Below are 18,481 nucleotides of genomic sequence, written 5' to 3'. Positions count from 1 at the left end.
TTACCTTGTTGTAATGACTTGTACTCATGTTTGTGTAATGCTTGTATCTAATATTATTTCGTGTGGAAAAATGCCTAAGTAGTTGGGGGATGTCAACTACAAGTTAGGATAGATTAAGCAATGCTGTGTGACAGGCTTGTTTCAGTGGATGGTGGGGCCAATGATCCACCAAAGGGCTAAGTGTTCCACAAAACAGAGCTAAGTGCTGAAGAGGGCCATTTCGTGGGTGAGTGCCCCATTAAATGGTTAAGTGCTTTTTTAGTGCTTTGACTGAGAAAAGCACTAGAATGGATTTGCCCCTTTGTAAGTTTCCCCTTAAAATCTGCCAGTGACAACCCATATATCTATATATATATATGGGGCATTTCGTGATCAAGAGACAAGAGAGAGGAGTCTTGAGATCTAAGACTAAGAGTAGTCTTAAGAGAGACCCAAAAACGTGTAAGAGTGCATGTTTAACTTAGGAAAGAGTTCCTAAGTCTGTTTTCAAGAGTGAAAACATCTAAGCCTAAGAGTAGTCTTTGAGAGAAAACCTGAGGGTCAAGAGTGATCTTCTTTTGTACGCGGAGTACTTAGAGTTGAGTTTCTTTGTATACTCGAGTTATAAATACAAAGTTGGGAAAAGAGTTTCCTGTAAATTGTGCCTTGTGTTCTTGTCAATATGTCGTTGCCTTACTTTTAATTCGTTGCCTAAATCAGTTCAATAAGGCTTACTACGTTGAAGCTGCCCGAAAATATTCTAAGTCCAAAGTTACTGTAATTTTGGCCGAGTATTGGATAGGCTGAAGTCAAGTGAGAGACTTGGCTGCCGCACAGGTAGGTTTCGACACACAGAAACCACGCCCGTGACAACTGGTATCAGAGCTAAACGAGAACTACTCTGAACTGGGAGTAGTGCAGGTTCGTGACGGAGGCACGATGAGCTGTGGCAGATTTAGTGGTCTTGTTTGAGAACATGGCTGGTGGTAATGTTGAACGGCGGGAGAGGCTAACGAAATTGGAGGCATTGATTGGGAATGTCCCCGAAGGTGATGAAATTGAGACCCTCATGACAAGACTTGCCAACCTTGAGGCAGAATTGGCAAGGCTGAGTCAAGAGAATGAGGATTTGAAATGCGAGACAGTGGTGCTAAGACGTGCTGTGGGCGAGGATGTTCCTCAACGTGGTGCTGATCGTCTCCATGTAAAAATTCCTGAACCAAAGGCATTTGGAGGTGCAAGGAGTGCACGCGAGCTGGAGAATTTTCTTTGGGATATGGAGCAGTATTTTCATGTTATTCGTGTGAAAGACGAAAAGGAAAAAGTAACCTTGACTAGCATGTATTTGAGTGAAGATGCTAAGTTATGGTGGCGCACCCGTGTAGCCGAAGATGAAAGTCTGGGCCGACCAAAGATCGAGTCGTGGGAGCGACTCAGAAAGGAGTTGAAGGATCAATTCCTTCCAAACAATACGTCCTGGATTACTCGGGACAAACTGAAAAGGTTGAAACATACCGGATCAGTGAGAGCATATGTCAAAGAATTCATTTCTTTGATGTTGAGTATAAGCAATATGTCGGAAGAAGACAAATTGCATAACTTCATGAGCGGGCTGCAACAGTGGGCACAATTGGAGTTGCGTAGGCAGAATATACAAAACCTCGCAAGTGCCGTGACTGCGGCTGATGCATTGGATGATTTTCACTTGGGAGAAGACTCTTCTACTTCAAAGTCCAACGACGGAAAGAAGGACAAAGCAAGGGAGGGGAAGGAAAGTGAAAATAGCAATGCTAATGAAGACAAGGGGAAGGGAAAGCAGGAGGCTGGAACTTCCAAGAGCAAAGAGAAGGGCAGATTCAGTGGCTGTTTCCTTTGTGATGGGACACATCGAGCAAGAGACTGCCCAAAGAAGGCAGTGTTGAATGCTATGACTGCCGCAGATATGAGAGCTGCATAGGAGGCAATGACCGGCGACAAACAAATGTTTGGTGTCAATGCAATTGTGGCAGAGAACAGAGGAGACCGAGGGGCGTTGATTGTCAACCCCTTAGGACTCATAGGTTGAGTTAATCGACGAGAACGTCGAGTTTCAAAGGGTGCGAGTGGTTTGTTAGCCCTCCGCCTCTTTGGGATTTACTTGGCAATGAGAGCTTTGTCAAGGGCAGCAAGAGTGTTGCCAAGCTTAGGTGCGCGAGATAGCACTAAGGCAAAAGAGAAATGGGCAAGCGATGGCCAAGGTCTTGAGACAGACAAGACATGCTTGGCAAAGGCTTGACAAGGCAGTGGGGGCAAATTGGTGCAGTATGGCACGTCATGCGCGCCAAAGACAAAGGTACGGGCAATTCGGTTTGTGGTAGCGGCAAGTACAGGCTAAGCTAAATCAAGATAGCGCGGAATAATAGCGAGGGGTCTTAATAGCTAAGGCAAGGCTATGTGAGGCAAAAGACAAGCAATGGCACGGGTAAGACAAGTATTGACAAAGACAAGGCAGAAGCGCGGCTAAGGCAATGTGCGTGCGATAAGAGTGTCGGGCGTGTACGGCAAAATCATGGGCAGCAGGTTGCGGACAAGGCATTGGTGCGGAGCAATGTCAAAAGTCGCCAAGACTGGGCACAATGCCAGCCTTGGGCGTGCAACAGCTGACCAAGTGAAACGGGCACATGTATTGCACATGCCAAAGTATAGGGCGTTTACTTTGTTGTAATGACTTGTACTCATGTTTGTGTAATGCTTGTATCTAATATTATTTCGTGTGGAAAAATACCTAAGTAGTTGGGGGATGTCAACTACAAGTTAGGACAGATTAAGCAATGCTGTGTGACAGGCTTGTTTCAGTGGATGGTGGGGCCAATGATCCACCAAAGGGCTAAGTGCTCCACAAAACAGAGCTAAGTGCTGAAGAGGGCCATTTCGTGGGTGAGTGCCCCATTAAATGGTTAAGTGCTTTTTTAGCGCTTTGACTGAGAAAAGCACTAGAATGGATCTGCCCCTTTGTAAGTTGCCCCTTAAAATCTGCCAGTGACAGCCCATATATCTATATATATATGGGGCATTTCATGATCAAGAGACAAGAGAGAGGAGTCTTGAGATCTAAGACTAAGAGTAGTCTTAAGAGAGATCCAAAAATGTGTAAGAGTGCATGTTTAACTTAGGAAAGAGTTCCTAAGTCTGTTTTCAAGAGTGAAAACAGCTAAGCCTAAGAGTAGTCTTTGAGAGAAAACCTGAGGGTCAAGAGTGATCTTCTTTTGTACGCGGAGTACTTAGAGTTGAGTTTCTTTGTATACTCGAGTTATAAATACAAAGTTGGGAAAACAATTTCCTGTAAATTGTGCCTTGTGTTCTTGTCAATATGTCGTTGCCTTACTTTTAATTCATTGCCTAAATCAGTTCAATAAGGCTTGCTATGTTGAAGCTGCCTGAAAATATTTTAAGTCCAAAGTTGCTGTAATTTTGGCCGAGTGTTGGATAGGCTGAAGTCAAGTGAGAGACTTGGCTGCCGCATAGGCAAGTTTCGACGGACAGAAACCCCGCCCGTGACACTTACCAAGGCGATGATCAGTAGCTGAGGAACTGAGACATGTCCGCAATGGGCTAAAGCCTGATTTACCCCTTCTCGTTGGATGACCGACCCTTTCTTAGACTTGGTAAGCTCCTGTCGCGATGAATTAAACTTTGTTCCATGCCCCGCTGCTTGTCAATCACATCGGAAAGTCGTTGGGTCAGCAGAGACCTCTTTCGGCAAAGTATTATACCACAAAGTCCGTACGAGTAGCGAAGAAGTATGGAGCACTTTGGTTGGTTGTTGACCAATGAAAAGCATGGGAGAAAGATGCACAAAGAAAAAAGGGCTTAAAAAAGGACAATCATTTGATTTCTTTCTTGCTCTCCCTTAGCAGCGGGAAAGGAGTCTTATCTATCTGCCTAGCTTTGGTAGATATGATATCCCCCAACGCAATCCTGTCATCTGGAAAATTTGCACCCATTGCCTATGCTATATGTCTTGCACTTGTTATCAAACTTGTCAGCATGATTCCTCGAGAATGTTTTGTGTGAATTAGCCTTATAGTAAAGCAGCCGTTAAGGTGGCTAGCGACTCATACTCTCACTATGTTGCTCTTTTCTTTTGAGACATTTTAAGGGTGTTCATCTGTCCCGCATATGCAAAACATTGCACATTCCAGTAAAATGATATTGTAGAGTATTTTTACAGTATCATTGCAATTTTACCGCTTTGACTCCCAAGTACAGAGAGATGGTGTAGGCTTTGAGTGGGGGATGTAAAACATAGGCTCAGACACTTGGTCTAACAGAAACATAGAGCATCAGGATACAATCTTTATTAGAATGTTTTGAGGATTTAACCAAGTCATCATTAAGTTAAAAGAGATATAGGAAGAAGATTGAAACATCTGCTTCTTTTTTAGCCTTCAATAAAGCACTGCTGAAATTAGTGTGTAGGCTAAAAGCCTTGTCTGGGACGAGTAGACTACTGCAGGCAGGAGCATTTTATAATACAAACAAAATACTTACTAAATGTAGAAGATTTAGATGACAAGTGTTTGTATCTGGTAGGCAAACGTAAGACCTAAAATTTAGGTTAGAAGGCTGCAAAATGATGAGAAGACAATCTAATACTGGGCACAAGTCCGTCCACTTGGTTCAAAGGAGAAGTGGACTTGAAGTCGTCTTCGGTCAAGTTTGGCACGAACACTTTGTCAATGGAAAAATGTATTATAGCAGCTGGTCTGTTGGTGTCAAAATCATTTCAACAAATGCATGATATTCAAGCTGAAGTTTACTCTCGTCATTCCTGGAATTTGAATCAATATTGTAACGTGTAAATGTGTGTTCTAACATTGGACACAGTGACAGTCTCGAGATCTTTTAGGTTAGTTATGTCTATTTTTCAGTCTCCCCAAACAATGTACTTGTAATGTTTGTAATAATATGTTTTTCAAGTTTGAGTTTTGTACATTCAATCTGGTTGTAATAGTTAGGTGATCATAAAGATGTGGATGAATTGACCTTACTCCGGAATCTGGATTCTTAAGGAAGAGTATGAGAAGCTAGCTAGATTAAAAAAGAAAATGAGATGTATGATTTTTAACCTCGTTCTGGGATAAAATTTGTCAACACAGGAGAGATCTACATTTTTCCAGCTCAGTTATTCCTTTTCCTCAAACTAAAGAAGAGAATTTTTCTTCTTAGTATCAAATAAAGCAAAAACCTAAATAATGGGTGAGTAAAACATCTTTGCTTGCTTACAAAAATGGAAAAAGAAAAACTCTTCATCTCACCAACCAATATAACCAAGTCTTTCAAAGGCCAAAGTTCCAATTTTAGATACAAATGATGCTTTACAAATTACAATATATCATGATTTTATCATGTTTCCCGGGAATAATATATATACTCTGTCGATCATTAGTTTTTCGACAATGTTCTTTCACACCCTGAAGGAGGCCATTCTCCCCACTAAATATGATACAGATATATTCAGTATCCTTATAGAAACTGCTTATAGAATATCGAGGCAGAAATTCAGAAAAATTGCCTATGCCATTACTTGGACTGTTGGTTCTGAGGTGGATGAGCTTGTGGTCTTGTTGGGCATGCCGCGGTCATAGCACGTAAGCGACGGGCAATTTCAGTGAAAGATGGCCGAACAGCAGGATCTGGAGCCCAGCACTGTTCCATAAGAATTCTCCACTCAGTGTCGCAGAAGCTCGGCACAAGTGGTCTCAAGGTGTTGTTGACTATACCACCTGCATGTAACACATGATGCAAGAGTGCATGAATTTCCAAACTTCAACTCTGGTTCTTATATTTCCTAGCTCTGTTAACAGAAAACATGAAGGCTTTTATGACTAGGGGAGGCAAATGGGCAGGTTGGGCTGAATTTGGGCGGGTCAGGATGGGTTATATTTCCAAACTATTTTGTCAACCAAACAGTGGAAAATGGGAAAACATTTCGTCATACCAAACACACCCTAAAACTTAAATACCTTGATTCTCATTTTAAAACTTAGATACAAAAACTAATGACGTGGCAACTAAGTAAATTTCTAGATAAGTTGGGTTGAGATCCCTTGTTTTAGGGTGAGCTTCATGGGTTGTATTTGGGTTACTTAATGGGTCAGAATGGGCTATAAAAAATAATGGGTTAACTTGGGCTCAGCCCAAATAGACCCATGAGCTAAAATGTTGTAGCCCAACCCATTAATCTCTGGGCGGGGTTGGGCTCAAATTGACACGCCTATTTATGACCATTCCTCTGCATCCTAGTGAAGCATCAGAGGACCAATAGAGTAACACCTTTGGAAATATATGGATAATTGTCCCACAGAAAAGATTTCACTGTATGTTCAACCACACTTCACATGGCATCCAAAGAAGATGATTGGTGGAACTCGAAATAAGTAGAAACAGGAAGTAATGAACTTTTTGAGAAGGAAACAGCAAGTAACGAATGCTATGCATATATCTTTACTTATTGCTTTTATGGAGTGTCTTTCAGCGAGAGTATCAGCATCATTCTAACTCTCGAGTGTAGTAACAGCATTTAGTATCTTGGTCCTTGGAGAGACCAAACATTTCTGAACAAATTTTAAAAGCGACCATTGCGTCATTAAGAGATGAAATAAACCATACCTAACTTGCTGTAATACATTTCTATGACGTTCTATATTTTTCTTTGTACCAGTTAAAAAATTGGTTATTGCTGCTTTTCTACTGTTAATGACCTCTTGACAGCTCCTCATTCATTCGTTTCATTTTCAAGGAAGCAACTTGTAGGTTTGTAGGAAAGGAAGGATATAACGAGTAATTTTTATTTCATGAAAAGAAAGTGATGAAAGAAATGCCAGTACTTTAAAGCAAGAAACAAAGGTAAGATAAGGACTGAGTAAAGCAAACCTATAATAGCTCCATAATGCATATTAGCATAAGGTTCCTCGCCAGTAAGAATTTCCCAGAGCACAATCCCAAAGGAGAAAACATCAACCTGCAAAGTCTCAAAATGTCACTTAGAAGAGGAATGTGTTTCTGATTTACTTTCTCAGATCTCTTGTATCTGAGAAGTTAAGGTCCTTATCGACTTGATTGCCAAAGAAAGATAGAGTGAGAAGCATCAACATACTTCCTACCCATCACAAATTAAAAGGGGGTTAGCTTGAAAAATTAATAATAGAAATTCAAGCTGATCAGCAAGAATATGCTCTCCCCATCCCCAGGCCACAGAAAGAAACAAAGATGCCTGAGATAGGCTATATTTCAATCAATCTTGGATATGTCAACCTTAAGATTAATATCTGAAATCTTACCTTCTCAGAAACCTTGTTACTGCTACCATTCAATAGCTCTGGGGCCATCCATGGAAGTGTTCCCCTAACTCCACCAGTGACCAACGTATTTCTCTTTATTTTTGAAAGTCCAAAATCACCAACCTATAATAAAATTGACAGGACTTTTATTAGTTTTGCTTGATCCTACAAAACATCAAATTGTCCGTTTCTTCGTGAGATAAATTTTCCACCAATAGAAACTTGTTACTAATGAACATGATGAGTGAATACCAAAGTGAATGGCAAAGGAAACAATTTATAGCTTAAAGGCACTCTTAACATGACATGGATAATCAATTAAAGGAAGTCAAGAAAAGATGCTCTTGGATATACTAATACATCAGATAGTGATAAGTCATCAGACTCTTGATTTCAAAGAATAAAAACGAAAGCGATTATATACTTGTACACACCTTACAGATGGGTCGAGAAGGATCTTTTAAGTTGACAAGCAAGTTGTCACATTTCAAATCAAAATGTACAATATTCTTTGAATGCAGATACTCCATTCCGAATGCAGCATCCATTGCAATTATGAGCTTCTTGCGACGATCTAGGTGTCTAGTAAGTCAGGATAGGCCGAAAGTACGAAGTTTTGTCAAGGGATACAGAGGAATATATAAAACAAAATAATAGGAAGGGTTAAAAAGGTTTGAAATAACACCTGTCCTTGCAAAGCAAAACATGTCTCAGAGACCCATTCACCATGAACTCTGTTACTGTGGCAAGAGTTCCCCCTGGCCCATCTTGCACTACACCATAAAATGCCACCACATTTGGATGATGAAGCTTTGAAAGAATTTCAGCTTCACGCCAAAACTCTAGAGTCTGGAAATAGATAAAGGGTTCCATTGTCAAAATGCTTGCATAAAGAAACCTCACAGCATGACAAATATATGAACTGATAAGCTTCCGCTGATTTAGATTTGATTAAAACAGGACTAGATATCTGAACTGTGATGAAATTCGCTTTCTGTACTGCTATAAAAATAGTTGAAAGTGTTCAAGATGTATTTTGGACGATTGTGTGAGTTTGTAAAGCTGGAGGAAGCTGTACACAAGTTTCATGGAACAACAAAAATAGCAAGCAGAGCAGCACAAAGTTACAGTTGAAGAATAACAAAGCAAGGGGAAACACGCTCAAACAACTTTGCTTCTATTAGGTCTAAATCTACATATTTGGATTCAAGCTGATGAACCAGGAACCGGTTAATTTTATTGTTGCAGATGTAATTATACAACTCCAAAGACGCTCACCAATCTCTCCTGCTCGGATGAGCGACCTGTGAAACAGCTTTTCTTTATTCTCTTTATCGCAACATCAGTTCCTCTCCATTTTCCATGATAAACAGTTCCAAATGTTCCAGAACCCAATTCCCTTAACTCCTCGAGATCTTCATTCTTGATAATCTGCGAGGCAAATAAAACAGGTTAACTAAAAAACTGACTCAAAGATACTTATTACATGCCTAAATAAAACGATTTCTAATTTGTCTAGCTAATAAAACATGCAAATCACCTAATAAAAATCCGGCCCATTTTAATGTATTCTTGATTGGTAAACATAAAAACAATCTCAATATCTACATCAGACGTATAAACTGAAGATCCATAAGAGCAAGCCATGCATATGAACAAAATGCCCCCTCATCTCCAAGTAAAGCAACAAGTTGTAAACAATCTCTCCATATCTCCATCAGATGCATAAATTCAAGATACAGGAAAGAGGAAGCCACACATATGAACCAAAAGTCTTGTCCTCTCCAAGCAAAGCAATGAAGTAGCAGATAAAAATCAAGAACTAAAGATATCTAGAGCTCTAACAGAGTTTTTTTTTTAAATAAAAAAAGGTCAACGAAAAAATCAATAATCCACAAATTTCTCAGCGTTCACGTCTAACTATTGTCATTATATGGATTTTCAGGCAGAAAACCAGAACTTGAATTTATCCCATACATTTTCTATGAAGGAATGTTATTGGCAGTGACCTACGGATGCTACCTTAGGTAGCCTGCATCACTCATTCACCCAACCATCATATAGAATACATACTTCAAAATATGCCAGATGTATTGATATTTATGAGGGTTTAAGTCCGCAATACCTGCAATGAGCTTGGATCGAAATCTCCCATAGAGAGATCAATGAGTGGAAAACCAGTATTCTGAACTTCTTGGTTCTCATCCTTCATGTTAAACGAAAGGGTTTTTTCAATCACATTTGTACGAGTTAAAAAATGAGAATATAACCTGAAGCAGAATTATGCAGCTAGAAGTGTCAACAACTAAAAAAGAACACCTGATAATCCGATTCGGGTACTTTTGAATTCATTGCACCATCATACTGCATGCTTTGGATGCCAGTGGTTTGAGAAGGATCGTATTCTGAAGGCACATTCATGGTGGATGGTCCAACATTATCGCGTGATAGATGCTGCATATCAGCTTCAATATTCATCCGGGAGTCCATATGGTCTATCATAGCACTATCGTTAAAAGGAGGATAACCATAATCCATGGATGCTCCATCCTCACCATTTGCACGAGTGGAAGAGAGACTAAGATGATCCTGGTCTATCAGAGACACATCTTTTCTGACAAAATCATCTTGGGCTAACTTTTGAAAAAAGGACCAGTGCTTTGGTTCATGGTTCTCCATATTCAAACTCAAACCAGTTCCATCGGCGCGCAGTGGAGCAGACACTGATGCATCACCCAATATTTTAGCTCTGGAGAAAATATCAGAGAGGAACTCTCGGGGAAAGTGGTCATTAATGTCAATAAGAATGTCTCCGTGATCAGGAGAGCCAGTGGTAACAGCTGGCTTCCCTGTGGCCACTGCTCCAACTTGAGGCTCGCTCTCAGCTAGCGGCTGTATTTTCCCCATAACTTTATTTTCCTCTGTTCTACTTGCAGCTGCATCACCCCGGCGAAGCTCGTTTGGCTTGGAAGCAGATTCATCGCGAACATTATTGCTAGTGCTAGCATTATTTGGTCCAGATTTTACTTTATCGGCATAAGTTGCTGCTTTCAGCTCGCGCTTCTCAAGATTTGCTTCAGAAACATCTTCACCAACTTTTGAATTAACTCCCTTGGTATTGTCACCTAACTCTACAGACTGCTGAAGATCAATCTGTTTCTCTTCGATAGCAGGTTGATTAGCAGACCGATTCGGTCCAGAAGGTGTAAATCTCTCAGTCTGGGGACTCACATTTCCATCATGTAATTTATCCACTGATTCCAGGATCTGCTGTCTGCCTTCAGAGTGTGCATGGGTCATTATGAACTGTGAAGAATCATCAGATTTGGACAAGCGATTTAGGCCAGCCTGTTCCCTGGGCAAACGTTCAGAACGAAAAACTCGTGGAGGCATTGAAGGTGGGTCATAGCTAAGGTCATATGGGTATGCCTCAGAGTCACCATAGTCAGCGTTGGAAGTTCTACCAGATGCAGAAATATGGCCATCTTCACTTGATCCATCGAGTTTTTCTTCTTGAACAGCTCCAAGAGACAATGTGCCTTGCACTTGCTCCTGACTCTTCTCATTAATTTTAGATGGCATGTCAGAACTTCCAGAAACTACTGTAGCAGCAGAATTAGATGCTTCAACTCGGGAAACATGATTTGGAGCAGGTTTGACAAGTGGATTCGAGGAAACAACTTTTTCGCTTTCCACAGAATGCATTTTCTCGGGATCATTCAATTTCTGTGCAGAGCTTTCTCTTTTCATCTTTGCCTCCTTAAGCACTTCCTTTTCCAGAGATTGATCTTTACCAAGTTCAACTTTCTTCTGGAAAGAGGTGTCTCTTTTCATTTTTACCACCACCGCTGGTGCTTCTTGGCCGTTCATATGTGAACTTCTATATGGCTGCTCGTGAGTTGAACCTCCTTCTCCATTCAGGTAACCACGGCTAGTACCAACAACAAAGTTATCTGTGAGTTGTGAGGAGTTGGGTGGATGAGAATCATGGTCGTACTGGGGCAAAACGCTTTTGGCATCTAAATTTTGGAAGTTGTCAACCGGCATGGAAGTGGGTAAAGGTCTCCATTCAGCACCGCCTTGATGAATACTTTGACCATGGTACCCTTGTTGGTTGGAGTCAAAGGCATGCAATGAACTTGACGCCATCACATGAGCAGATTGACCAGCTAGAGGCACACCACCCACTGAATGAGAAGCATCAGCAGCAACTCGACCATTCTCCCGAGCAATTGTTAAGCTAAGAAACTCATCCAGATTATTTCCTGAAGCACTCGCCAGAGCAATTGAGTTTCTTCTAGACCCGAAGTCCATGCCATTGACAGAAACAACATACTGCATCTCTGAATCTCCTTCAACATTCTCAAGACCAGCTTGAGCATCATCCAAGTCACTGTTAGACAAGAGAAAAATCCGTAGTTTCTGTGATCCATCACCTTCTAGACCATTACATTCCTCTATCATATTCTGCACGTCCTCATCACAAGAAACTGACACCAATGCATCAAGATCCTCACCAGGAAGCTGGTATTTTATGGTATGAGCTTGATTATATATCATCAACATCTTTTGCATAAGCTCCTCATAAGAAACATCCTTGCTGACTCGAATAAGATGTGTATCACCGCCAACATATCTAAGTTTCCCATCACTTGGACGAGGCATAATTCTACCGCCAAAACTGCAGAGACACCTTAGCTTTCCTGATGTACTGGACCTAGAAGATACATGGCTTTGAAACCCACGGATGTTGTTATTTCTTGATGAGGTTCTGGTCACAGATTGCGCAACTTGGTGGTAGGATTTCTCATCATTTACTGAAGTCCTGGTCCTCTCATGATTTTGATCTCGACCTTTTTCTATTGAGGCAATCATGGAGATATCTGATCCGGTTTCAGAACCTGTATGAGATATTCCAAGTATGTCCTTCAGGTCCATATAAGAAGTTGCACCAGTAGTCCCACCAGAAGCATGCGGAACGAGATGCTGCTTAGGGTTAACCCTTTCCCGCATGAATTCTAGAGCAAACTCCTCACCAGTCTGAATAGAATAATTCAGTACAGGCCTAGCTCCAACAGGTACAGCGAAATCAGGTGGTCTTATGTTCGTATTAATAGAACTTGATGGATCCTGGAAAAATCTCTGATTTGTAGAACCAATGACCTCATTTCTGGTTTCTACAGAGCTATAGCGACCTTGTTCATAGTTCTTCTGTCCCATCATACCTTTTCCAACATTTCTATCCATTTGAAACAATTCCCAAAATCACACCCTAAGGAGACTGTTCCAAATAGAAATGAGATATAACCAATTTCTTATTTAGTAACACTTACTGAACTTTTTACAGGTGTATCATGATCACATGCTAACAGCTGATCGTTGTAATGACAGAAAGCAGCAACTAATTCCTTATTCATATGTCCCCCCAGAACTTCTACAGACATACCTTGATCTTGCTGTTGGGTAAAGAAACAGAAGCTGCAAGTCACAGTAAGCAATGCTTTATCAGAGCAAGTTTAACGAGAAAAGGTTAGAAAAAAGCTTGGCACGATCCATGTCCAAAGTAATGTAAAAAACATAGTTAAGCAGTGATCTCAACAGTCCTAGGTGATTCTCCCTAATTGCTTCATACAATGTTGGCCTGTGAAGTCTGGCGGCAGGAGTTTGACTTCTGAAGATTAACATTAGTAAAATAAGGCTTGATATGACCGATGTACAGCAATGGCCTTAAGAGATGAGTCCAGCATTCTAAAGGAAAAGCAACCTCTATTCAATTAATCACAAATCATAATAAAAATAGTACAAAACAACAACCACAACAACGTTTCAATCCCAAGCTATTTAGAGTCTGAATCCTGACTATCCATTTCCCTTCATTGGAGGATTCTCATTTCAATATTCAACAATTGGGATTTTCTAACAGTAGAGGTTCTCTACATTTTCTACAGACCTATAAATCATAATACAAATACTTCAGATAATTCAGTAAAGTTTAAATCTTTCACACTATAAATGTCACAAAATTAGTCTCTTGACGGATTTCATATTATACCAAATATCTGAAGTTATTCGGAGTACACATGGGCGGGGCCGGGCCAAACAAATCAAAAGCTCGGCCCAACCAAGACCTTTCAGACCGAAGATCAAGCTCGAAGCTCAGGATCCAGCTCGTAAAGCTACAACATCAATAACTACCACTGAAAGGAATTCAGAAAACCTAATTTGCCAGTTCATTCAAACCAAATCCAAAACAAAAAATCGCTGAATCAGAACATATCAAATTTAACCGAAAGAGAATAATCTAAGCCCTCGATCAAAAATAATTGACAAAAAAATCATAAAAAATACATCTTGCTGAGATTGTTCATACTTGTTAACTAAACATCGGTACCATCGAAAAGTCACCGGAGAGGAACCGAGCGACGGCGGCGAAACGATAGCATATGAAGTATGTGGAGATTTGGGTGAGATTTTTCTACATCATTACTACTTGGAGAGTCAATGGAGGGTTTGTAAGGGTTGTGAATTGAAATGCCCTTTTGCCCCTGATGGAGTCTTAAATGATGGTACTTCGTACCTTAACATGTTGTACAGTTTGGACATATTTTTTGTTCCTATTCGTGGATTTTTATGGGTTTGCTCCGTGAAGTGAAAGTTTTGCGTAGGGGCAATTTCGTCAGCAGGAAGAGATATGTGAAGCATCTATCACATGCGTCACGCTTACTCGTGATATTACGAATGCAACTACCGTTTATTGTACTTTAAGTCCTTGTACTTCTATAAACCTTGCACCTTTGTCTAACCTTTAACTCAAATTTTCAAATGGTCTATTAAGTTAAGGGCAAGTCTGTTTTTTTATTTGTCCTGTAATATAAAGTTGAGCATGTACGATCCTTCAAGTTTAAACAAACGATGTGCACTTTTAGTTCATGTAAGACAATGAAACTTGATGAATATAAAATATTTAATTATTATATACCTTTAATATCCTAATTTAAATAATATACTTAAAATATATTTCGAATTTTACCTCTTTCTAACTATTTTTGCAGAAAAATAGAAGAAAAAAATATTATAAATAACAAAAGAAAAAGACAGAATGCTCGATGAAAGTCTAGTATGGCAAGCACAAGAATTGAAATGGCAAGATGGAAGCATATAATTGAAGTTGACGTGTTCTCGCCCACATCCTTAGACGTATCCAAACTCTTACCTTGGACATATCCAAGCTCATATATTCATACGTGTCCAAGCTCATATCTTCACACAAATCCAAGATCATGTCTTTAGACGTGTCCAAGCTCATTTCTTCAGACGCGTCTAATCGTTTAATGCATGCAAGACTTTTCTATAATTAGAATGCAAAGGGCATCGAAAAATGTGATAGGTTACAACTATCTTGCTTTATATTTTGATGATCTAACAAACATACTGCCAAAAACCAGATAAGGAACCAGTTATATATTCTCAAGACCTTAAGATCGAAAGGTTCCAGCTTGGAATATGCTTCAACTCTTCAGAGTCAGAGGAACAACAGATGGAACAGATAACTATCGTTTTCCGAGGAAACAGTACAAGTCAACTGCCCCAGTTGTAAAGTTGCTGCCTGCACACGCTACAGTGCAGAAACAGTACATCGGTCAACTTTATAGGGATTGTTTTTTACCTACCTTGCTTACATCATCCTAGTGATGTCACATATGCATTATTAACATCAAAGAAGATAAAACAAATCACTTGTTCACTTAGAGAAATCATTAAAGCTCTCATACGGTCATTGATGATCAAGCAATCAACTCTCAAGTGCATCAAGAACAAAGAACAACACTACTACGGACCAGTTCCCCACAACAAGTCATTGTATGTCCTTAGTAGAGTTGTAACTTTGTAATAGTTCTTAAATTGTATTTCCTACTTAGTTTGTTCAGAAGTATTCTGTGGGAAACTCTTTGTAAACCTTAAACCTTTGTGTTTGAGTCTTGGCTAGAGTTAGTCGAGTTGTAAAGTCTTTGTAATAGAGTTATTACAAAGTGGCTTGTAATAGAGTATTACAAGTTAGTGAGGGATTAAGAAGTTAATTCCTAGGTTGCATAGGCTGTAATCTAAAAGTTGCTCAGTAGTGAAGTTGAAAATCCTACAAGGGTAGGTCGTGATTTTTAATCCCGTTGAGCTAGGAATTTTCCACGTAAAATTCCTTTTGTCATATACTTACTGTTGTGTGCGAGTGTTCTAGTAAAACTGATAAAGAACCTGGTTCTCTATAGAGTTTGGTGGACCCTTATATTCTAATAATTGGTATCAGAGCAGGTTCTTTCTATCATGTTAACACCTAGAAAGGATCCTCATGGCTGCTCCTCCAAACTTCGAAGAAAGCCAATCTACTTACAGACCACCTAGGTTCAATGGACAGTATTACGGATGGTGGAAAACTAGGATGCACGACTTCATCATGGCTGAAGATTCTGAGCTATAGGATGTCATATGTGACAGACCCTTTGTTCCCACCAAGAATCTTGGCGACCCAGCTGTAGCCATTCCCAAGACGAGGATGGAATTCAATGACACTGATCGAAACGCCATAGAAAAGAACTTTCGTGCAAAGAAAATTCTTGTTTGTGGCATTGGTCCTAATGAATATAACAAGATATCGGCATGCCAATCTGCAAAAGAAATCTGGGAGGCTCTTCAGAAAGCTCACGAAGGAACAACATAGGTTAAGCAATCCAAGATCGACATGCTCACAACTGAATACGAGCTCTTCAGGATGAAAGATGATGAATCCATCCAATATATGCACACTCGCTTCTCCTCCATCATTAATGAGCTTCACTCTCTTGGTGAAACTATTCCAAGAAACAAGCTTGTCAGGAAAATCCTTAATGTTCTGCCCAGTTCTTGGGAAAGCAAAGTGAACGCCATTACAGAGGCGAAGGACTTGCAGACACTGATCATAGATGAACTTTTTGGCAATTTAAAAACATATGAAATGAAGAAGAAGAAGAAGAAGAAGAAGAAGAAGAAGAAGAAGAAGAAGAAGAAGAGGAAGAAGAATGAAAGAAGAGAACCCAGAAGGGAGAAGAACCTGTCCTCAAGACAGACAACAATGATTCAAGTGGTGAGGATGGTGATATGGCTTACTTGACAAGAAGATTCCAGAAGATGGTTCGCAGGAATGGAGGCATTCCAAAAAGGGAAAGTTCTAGCAAGCCAAAAAATTATGACCTCTGTCATAAATGTGACAAGCCAGGACACTTCATCAAGGAGTGCCCTTTCTTAAAGCAAGATCAGTACAAAAACAACTTTGACAAAGCAGCCAAGAGGAACTCGGCTCCTGATAAACTCTTCAAGAGAAAGAATGTCGCTGACAATGTTGTAAAGCAAGCTCTTGCTATATGGGGAGACTCCTCCAGCGAATCTGAAGAAGAAAATGATCATGGTGATAGTTAAATGATGGCAGTAGAAAGTAAAGCAACTGAGTATGACTCAATTTTGCCTTGATGGTTCAGTCTGATGATGATGAAGATGACGACGATGATGAGGTAAATTTTTGGATGTTCAGAGAAATCTGAAATTTTATTCTCCTAAAAAACTCATGTCATTGGCAAATGTGTTAATTGATGCTTATCACAGCCTTATAAATGATAAAGATACTTTAACTGTGGAGTTAGGGGAAGCAGAACAAACCAGAGATGACTTAGTAATCGTGGTTATTGACTTAAAGGAAACAATTGAGAACCTGAAGAAAGAGAATGATACCTTAGATGAAAAAATTACAAATATAGAACATGAAAGAAATGATCTAATGGTCGATGTGGTAGACCTAAAAGAGACTTGTGAGTATGTAAGAAAGGAAAAAGAAGTCTTAACTGAGAGAGTTGCTAATATTGAGAATGAGAGATGACCTATTAGTGGTGGTAGTGGACTTGAAGGAAACAATTAGAGAACCTAAAATAAAGAGTAGGCCTGAAAATTCTCAAAAGGGAAAGGAAGTTGCAAGCGAGGCACACATTAAGCTTGAAAGTGAGTTAAATTCAGTGAAGTCTAGTCTGTGTGTTGAGCTTGAGAAAAACAAACAACTTCATGAGGAACTAGGAAGAGTGATCTTGCAAAAATCACTCAACTGGACCTGGTCCTCTAATGTTATCACTGCCATGTACACCAACAATGGGGGAAACAGGCAGGGGATTGGGTTCCAAAGGGAAAAGATTCCCTATAACCCTCATAGCAAGTATGTTACTGTACCTGATAATTGTCTTTGCACCCACTGTGGCAACATTTGGCACTTTAAAGAAAATTATAAGACCAGATTCCAGTCACAACAGAAAACATAGTTTTCGCTGAAAAAGTAACTACTGGTAGAGAACCTGGTCCCTCATATAAAAAATGCATGATGCCTGCTTGGACCAGAAGATCCCGCATTCACCCTTTTCCTCATTACAAGGGACCCAAACTCGTTTAGGTTCATAAGTCTAACTCCTAATTCTCTTGTGCAGGGAACAATGAAAGAAAGCAGCCTACAATGGTACATGGATAGTGGCTGGTCAAAGCACATGACTGGAAGTACAACTGATTTTCTTTCACTTAAAGCCCTGCAAGGAGGGAGTGTATCCTTTGGTAATGGCAAGAAAGGATACATTCTGGAAGTTGGAAGGATTGGGAAGTCTCTCTCACACTCAATCGAAAATGTGTACTACGTGAACGGGTTGAAGTACAACTTGCTAAGTGTTTCCCAGATCTGTGACAAGGGAAATAAAATGGAATTTGTGTCACAAGTATGTACCGTCACAAACATAGTGACTGGTGAGGAGGTGGTGCTAGTAGCAAAAAGATACAAAAATATCTATGTTGCTGATTTTAAGTCTCTGCGGAATGGTGATCTCAACTGTCTAAGTGCTATTAACGATGATGCTAAATTATGGCATAGGAGGCTGGGTCATGCAAGCTTCACGTTGCTGAACAAATTGGTCAGGAATGACCTAGTTTGTGGTCTGCCCAAGTCAACTTTCAAGAATCACAAAGTGTGTGATGCATGTGTAAAAGGTAAGCAAGTCAGATCTTCATTCAAGCCCAAAAGGGAAGTCAGTACCTCAAAGTCACTTGATCTTCTTCACATGGATCTATGTGGACCCATGAGGGTGGCAAGCATGGGAGGAAAGAAATATATCTTCGTTATAGTCGAC

General features: G+C 40.1%; 2 protein-coding genes across 2 annotated transcripts; one reads left to right on the top strand and one right to left on the bottom strand.

The window, feature by feature from the left end:
• Nucleotides 1-955: 955 nt before the first annotated feature.
• Nucleotides 956-1,936, top strand: LOC117277317 (uncharacterized). Its single transcript, XM_070193317.1, has one exon. It carries the CDS (start codon nt 956-958, stop codon nt 1,934-1,936), a length of 981 nt encoding a protein of 326 aa, XP_070049418.1.
• Nucleotides 1,937-5,295: 3,359 nt separating this feature from the next.
• Nucleotides 5,296-13,856, bottom strand: LOC104098578 (RAF-like serine/threonine-protein kinase PRAF). Its single transcript, XM_009605349.4, has 9 exons — nt 13,672-13,856; nt 9,621-12,779; nt 9,427-9,507; nt 8,580-8,732; nt 7,987-8,150; nt 7,736-7,883; nt 7,302-7,424; nt 6,895-6,982; nt 5,296-5,744 (listed from the first exon to the last, which is right to left on the bottom strand). The coding sequence occupies exons 2-9, from the start codon at nt 12,546-12,548 to the stop codon at nt 5,542-5,544; spliced, it is 3,888 nt and encodes a 1,295-aa protein (XP_009603644.1). The 5' UTR covers nt 12,549-12,779; nt 13,672-13,856; the 3' UTR covers nt 5,296-5,541.
• Nucleotides 13,857-18,481: the final 4,625 nt, after the last annotated feature.

This window comes from Nicotiana tomentosiformis, chromosome 2 (genome assembly GCF_000390325.3).
Source record: "Nicotiana tomentosiformis chromosome 2, ASM39032v3, whole genome shotgun sequence".
In the NCBI taxonomy this organism is placed as follows: domain Eukaryota; kingdom Viridiplantae; phylum Streptophyta; class Magnoliopsida; order Solanales; family Solanaceae; genus Nicotiana; species Nicotiana tomentosiformis.
The sequence above is the reverse complement of the archived record's forward strand: the minus strand, read 5'-3'. Positions and strand labels throughout refer to the sequence as shown.

Excerpts from the sequence above, each read along its gene's own strand:
- LOC117277317 (XM_070193317.1), top strand. The coding sequence starts at position 956 with ATGGCTGGTGGTAATGTTGAACGGCGGGAGAGGCTAACGAAATTGGAG.
- LOC104098578 (XM_009605349.4), bottom strand. The coding sequence starts at position 12,548 with ATGGATAGAAATGTTGGAAAAGGTATGATGGGACAGAAGAACTATGAA. Across the intron at positions 6,983-7,301 it reads GTAACAAGGTTTCTGAGAAG|GTTGATGTTTTCTCCTTTGG; the intron begins GTAAGATTTCAG and ends GAGACTTTGCAG. Across the intron at positions 5,745-6,894 it reads GCATTATGGAGCTATTATAG|GTGGTATAGTCAACAACACC; the intron begins GTTTGCTTTACT and ends TGTTACATGCAG.